This window comes from Austrofundulus limnaeus, unplaced genomic scaffold (genome assembly GCF_001266775.1).
Source record: "Austrofundulus limnaeus strain Quisiro unplaced genomic scaffold, Austrofundulus_limnaeus-1.0 Scaffold1109, whole genome shotgun sequence".
NCBI classification, from domain to species: domain Eukaryota; kingdom Metazoa; phylum Chordata; class Actinopteri; order Cyprinodontiformes; family Rivulidae; genus Austrofundulus; species Austrofundulus limnaeus.
The window spans coordinates 66,128-72,932 of NW_013953511.1; the positions used below are offsets into that span (position 1 = coordinate 66,128).

Sequence of the window (6,805 nt, forward strand, 5' to 3'; positions counted from 1 at the left end):
CTTGGAGGACAGGAAAGATTGTTGTTGTTGTTGTTGTTGTTGTTGTTGTTGTTGTTGTTGTTGTTGTTGTTGTTTTACCATATTTAACACTAGTTTCTGAATAAATAAACTGGACCTGGGCTTTGAAGAACTTTATAAACTTGTATATCTTTGGGTTTTAAATGTCAAAAGGACTAAATGCTCATAATTTTTTAGGCAACTGAACTTAAAAGACTTTGAAGTCAATYTATCTTTGAATAATGTTCAGTTCGGTAATGAAACAATTTTAATGTTTGACCTACTTGCTGGTGACTCATTATATGTGTAATTTATTAAAAGTGCCAATGCATAAGCACCAAAATTATATTTGGGCCTCATTTTTTATTTCTTTGACAATTCTTAATTTCCTCCTGCAGCTTTGAAAGAAAAAGAACAAATAAGTCTAAACATGCTGCTCAATTGAGAAGAATGTGCTATGACTTTTGGTAACAGTATGATTTTTGGCTTTAACAAAACTGGAAAATAAAAAACAGGCAATATTAAATAAAGCAATAATTTTACTTAATGATGTAAAATAGCAAAATGTAAAAAAAATGCTGTTAGTGGAGAAACTAACATTTTGACCTATTATGTTTTACACCATTACTTTCTTCAGCCATACTCACTTTAAAAAATAAAAATTGTTTCTAAAAATATCACTCTAAAAAACATACATTGGGCCTCATACAAGAACATGTTCATATTCTTATCCTAAAATTCTCTTACTTTTGTTTGTTCGAAGAGTTCATACAAACATTCCACGTCAGATTCAACAAGCTTTTCTATCTTCAGGAAAACTGTGTAAATGAGGAGCGTAAACTGATGAATGTGTATCAGGTGCTCGTGCACGAGGAGAGGAGATTAGCATAATTACCACCCTAAAACCACCATATAAGGATATGTTTCCTGCCCCACATACCAGGAAGTGTTCATTCATTAGTGACATCACAAAGGAAAAAAGAAGAACTTTACGAGTTTGGAGATTGAAGTTCTGCTTTCAGAGACCCACAAGAGAAAATGTCATTTTTAGCAGGGTCAGCTGTGGAATTAAAGGATCTACTTTAAAGCCGAGGAATGAAATGATGACTGATATTAATGTCGTGTCTCCCGTGGGTCGTTTACAGTCATAGAAATAAAAATCTGAATCATATTCATCTCTCTCTGTAGTCCTGCTCCGTTTTTCTTTGGTCAAATATTTTAAATTTCAGTGTAAACAACTGTTACATTGTTTTCACTTATTCAGGAGAGCAGTCGCTCACCGCTACCCTCACTACACCCACCCCCCCCCAGTCAACATAATTATGGAGGGTGATTTCAACTCGAAATATCTTCAAACTAATGAAATATAAAGTTATTAATGAAGAAAATCCGTCGGATAACAGCAGACTGACTGCTCATAAAATTTACGACAGGTCTGGACCACTCGTGAATTTTGTTCGTGTCTGAAGAAAATCTTAGAATATGAAAACATTGGTGAATGCCACAAATTCTCCTAAATCACTTGTACGCACAACTTCAGAACAAATCTGTTCGTACGAACGGTTCTTGCACGAGGCCCAATGTTTCTAAAAATGTCTTCATACGGGAAAACACTGACAATAGTACCATGGCAGCGTGACACTGCCACAAAGTACACCAAAAAACATGAAACAGGATGTAAAGCCTGGTCATGAAGCTTTTAGGTTGGGTTTAAACTGTAAATACTAACTGCCCCCCGAACCGTCAAGGTCTTCTTTGCTGTGAGACAGTTATGTAGAACATTGATTATCGTTGTCTGGTAATTTAACACATTCTCATGTCGGATTCGTAACATATTGACGCACGGGGGGTACCCCGCACGTCCGTCCCGGCTTTTCCGGGTTTGCATGACGTGTGAGGTCAACATTAGGAATCAGGATTAAAGGCTAACTTTAGGGTCTGTGGTTAACATGAGGTTAGGGGTTAGTGGTTAACTTTAGGGTCTGTGGTTAACATGAGGTTAGGGGTTATGGTTAACATGAGGTTAGGGGTTAGTGGTTAACTTTAGGGTCTGTGGTTAGCATGAGGGATCACGATTAAAGGTTAATTTTAGGGTCTGTGGTTAACATGAGGGATCACGATTAAAGGTTAACTTCAGGGTCTGTGGTTAACATGAGGGATCATGATTAAAGGTTAACTTCAGGGTCTGTGGTTAACATGAGGGATCATGATTAAAGGTTAACGTTAGGGTCTGTGGTTAGCATGAGGGATCATGATTAAAGGTTAACTTTAGAGTCTGTGGTTAGCATGAGGGATGTGGTTAACATGAACGATCAGGGTTAATGGTTAACTTTAGAGTCTGTGGTCAGGGTTAGGCTCTATAAGGCTAGTAGAAGTTAAATTTAGTGTCTAGGATGGTTAGTTTCACGCAAATCTTGGATTGTAATAACACCATCCTCCTCCTCCCCATCTCGTACAGAACGGACGCGCGGGGGTTACCCCCATCGTCAACGTAATGACGCTTGGTCATGCATCAATACCTTGACGCGTGGGGCATGAGAATGGGCTCGGTAATTACAGAAGCACAGTATACAAAGTCTCTGCTGTGGTTCTATAGCACCAACACAAGCATGAAATCTGCCATTATGTTGTTGTAAGTTATGTAAATGTTGAATTCTCACCAAACTTGGGAGAATATCATTACTAAGCAACTGTTGTAAAGGCTAATGTGCAGTTAGCTTAGCATAAACTGTTGAAAACATGTGAAAGGAGTAAGTTATGCTCCAAACACCTGTTAGTGTGGCTAAATTGTCTCATTACATCTCGCTAATTAAAAGTGTAGACAAACAGAAAACACTCAGATTTTTGAGTCCATTCTCATGCCTCCCGCGTCAAGATATGGACGCTTGACCAAGCGTCCATATGTTGATGTGTGGGGGGTAGCCCCCGCGCATCCGTTCTGTATGAGATGAGGCGGAGGACGACGAGTCCCTGAACACAGACCCTAAAGCTAACCAATAACCCTGATCCCTCATGTTGACCCTTTTTTCCCAGACCCTAAATTTAACCTATGTTAGCTATGTAAAGCCTATCCCTGACCCCAGTATTTCAAAYTAACTATTATCCCTGACCATAGACCCTAAAGTTAACCCTTAATCCTGATCCCTCATGTTAACCACAGACCCTAAAGTTAACCGTTAATCCTGAGACGCGCAACCTGGAAAAGCCGTGGGCGGCAAGGACGCGCGCGTCAATATGTTAAGAGTCCGACATGAGAATGTGTTAGATTTTTAAGGATATGCAAAGTGAAGCTGTATTTCTCACCTCTGAAGGCGTAAATGTTACCAGCATCATCAGACGTGATGGCGTCCAGGTGAACATGGCTGCAGCGCTCTCTGTCCAGATGATTACTGTCATCACCTGAACGGCCATCAAACACATAAAAATTCACTTTAATCCACTAAGAGTAGCTTGACAAACAGGTGACTCTTAAAGAATTGTATCACTTCAGAACAAGACACAGCATTCCTTGGACAGTCTTCAGGGAGGAGATTTGCAGAAACATCTCCGCAATTGACTCAGTTCACTTACCAAACTTTGGGCACCTCACGAAGTAGCCACGAATCTCTTTGGGGTATTTCCCATGGACCTCACCAGTTTTTGGGTCAAACTTGGAGAACTTGTGGCCGTGGAAGCAGTAATARTGACCCAAGTACCGGAAAGCCACGGTGCAGTTGGGCATGTTCTCAAATGTTTTCTCCACTACTTTCTTGCTTTTAATACCAAAGTGGTAGATGTCATCTCCTGTGGGACAAAAAATGGTGGAGAAGATAGTAAAGTGTTCAGATGATAACCTTCATCTAAAAGAGTTTCAAGAAGGAACAGCTTTAAATAAAAGCTCTACTTCATATAAGAATTAAAGTCACTCCATAGGTGTTGAGAGACAAAACTTAACTATTACAGGATGTATAAAAATGTTCTCTATATAACAATCCAAAGTTATCCTTCTGWAATATACAAATTAGAGATATGACATTCATGAACAATCCGAGTTTTTTGAATGGCTCTTTACAACGAATGATAGGAGCTGAATCGCGGGAAGTAATGAGCCATTTGTAGTTTTATTTCTTTTATTCCTCATATAATCTTTATTTTTCATACTTAAATTGCTCCCGCTTTGCTTTTTCACGGAAAACAGACGGAGATGTGGAGTACAGAAGCTCACAGTGAAAGGGGGAGGGAGGTTTCTGATTGACAAACCCATGGTTCCACCCACGTGACGGGATGACGTCATTACGGCTACGTGATGACGTATTTCCCTATGTGATGACGTAATATGTTGAAAATCGAATGGCTCTTTTGAACGGCTCTATGAAATAAACGGCTCCCCAAGATCCGGATCCCTTCAAGGAGCCATTTATCCCATGTCTAATACAAATCAGTCACTCAGTGATGAGATCTTTTAAACTCTACATTTATGTAGAGTTAAACAACCCACACAGTTACACAGTAAAAGATAACTTGTAAGATTTACTACAGAAAATCCTGTAAGTGATTTGCACTAACATTTGTTAAGTATATTCTTGATAATTTTTACTAGATAATGATGAGTAAATATTACATGAATTTGTAGCATTTAAATTTACTTAACAAAAGTAAGCACAAATTGTTACGAGGACTTTTTCTAGTAAATCTTATAAGTCCTTTATAACAGTGCACATGTGTCAAGCACAATATTGTAGCATGACACCTCACAGCTACAGAGAGAGGTGTAGTTCATGTTGTTGTTCAAGACGTCATCAACAGGTGACAGTTTTGAAGAACCTTTATTGGATTCTTCTTCATGAACAACACAGACAAAGTGAAACTCACAGGTCTTATTAATGACTAGGCCTACCACTCTCACTTATGGTTACTTCTGCTGAATGCTTTAACACAAGTTAACAAATAATGAGCACACAAATTAGAGTAACGCAACAGACTAACTGCTGAAAGAACAATGTTAACCAATTCCCTAAAATGATTTAACGACAACAAACATGAATCCTACCCACAATCCTCCACTGCAGTCACATGACAAACAGCCAAACACAGCAGAATGCTACAAWATGCATTCCCTGTTCCCTGACAACTAAATATCACCTACATTATGTCATCAAACTATTGCACACCAACAAATGTATTCAAGCAAAAGAAACCAGACAACTTATGTTTTATTTCGACCATGTCTTGTCCTCTCCTTGAAAAGTGAAGCAAGGGAATGAGGAGCAGCAGCCCTGTGCGCATGCACCATCAGTTTTAGCCCAGAAGAGTAGAAGTTACTTAATATAATCATGTTGTGCTGTCCAGAAAAAGCACTTAAATATTACTGGTAAAATAATATTAGCATTTACTTTTTTTGTGCAGTAATATTGATATACAATATAATGTGTATTGTTTATTTAGTAAATTCTAGTAGTTTAGAGATTTTGACATTTTTTGTAATATTTAAAAGAATAATTAAATAAATGTTACTACACCCAGAAATCCCTTTTTTTTTCAGCGTACCCTTGAAGAATATGACAGAGTCCTCATCACAGTCTGGATTAGGACACTCCACAGCAGCATCCAGGTGGTTTGGGATTCCAGGAAAGACTTCGGAGATTTCCTTGGGATACCCTACCTCCAGCTTGTGTTGGTAGTAAGAAAATACTTTGTTGTCCTACATCAAACATGAGCAAATACAGAAAAGATGTTGAGCTCACTGCTAAAATTCAGATTCTATCAAAATCTTTCTAAAACACAAATATGTCATTTACATGCGTTTTAGGAACTCTCTATATTTATACCATCCTTGTTTCTATTCAGTTGCCGTATGGCTCAACAAAATGTCTTCTTGATTCAAAACTCTCATGATGCTCTCAAACTATTAGATTTTTCTTTAACATTGAACTTTACCAAAAAGAGGAAGATGTGGTCATGGTGGGTGGGATCATCTTTGTAGTGCATACGGAGGGCAGCATCTACGTGGCCCAGATGGTGATGGTCGTCCAACTCAGTAAAAGATGAATTAGCCAACTCAGCTTTGCCACTGAAGCCCTTGTATAAGTGTGGACCTGACCAAAAAAATCCAACAATTTAAGTACATATATCCCTACCTTTTGTAGTGACGCATGAAGTTGACATGAATTTAAACAACTAATCAGACAGTACAGAACTTTTAAAATTTAACTGTATTCAGACAAAAGTCCCACCCACAACTGCTCATCATGAGATAGCTTACCCTTGAAAAAGTAAGGGATGCCCTCCTCATTCTCTGTTGCAGCGTCCATCTCAATACCTTTACAACGATCTAAAGCTCCACCGTGGTGGTCCCCACCATGTCCATGGTGGTCCCCACCGTGTCCATGTTGATCCCCAGCTTGTCCATGATGATCTTTCTTTTTTCCATGGGGATCTCTGGACAAAACAAAAAGAAGATTTTAATTTTTGTTAGTACTATATATTTTGTGCACACATCACTATACCTTTAGGATTTTAAATTAAGTTCATAAAATATGGATAAAATATAACTAATGGTCCTTGTACAAGACATGGTTTTATTGTAATTATTCCTCGATGTTAAYATAGAAGAACATCCTGCCCTTGTTCCATCGTGATCTTACAGTTTTTTTTTTCAATTAGGGAGCTACGGTATTAACTGAAAAAAGGTGATGCTAGGATTCCTTCGTTAGATCAAATAATAGCATATTGTTAACCCTTGTTTCAACTCGTTACTAAATAAAGCTTAGGCAATTTTATTAAGGAGTCTCTAAACCATATTTTGCATTAAGTACAATCATATATATAT

The 6,805-nt window shown here is 38.2% G+C and overlaps 1 protein-coding gene across 1 annotated transcript in view; it reads right to left on the reverse strand.

Moving 5' to 3' along the window:
• hpxa (hemopexin a) overlaps positions 1-6,805 on the reverse strand; it is a gene marked incomplete in the record, with an annotated part of 10,350 nt that overhangs the window by 2,764 nt on the left and 781 nt on the right. The window contains 5 exon segments of the mRNA XM_014030731.1: positions 3,301-3,396; positions 3,568-3,780; positions 5,524-5,677; positions 5,914-6,071; positions 6,239-6,414. Coding sequence (XP_013886185.1) covers positions 3,301-3,396; positions 3,568-3,780; positions 5,524-5,677; positions 5,914-6,071; positions 6,239-6,414 — 797 coding nt within the window.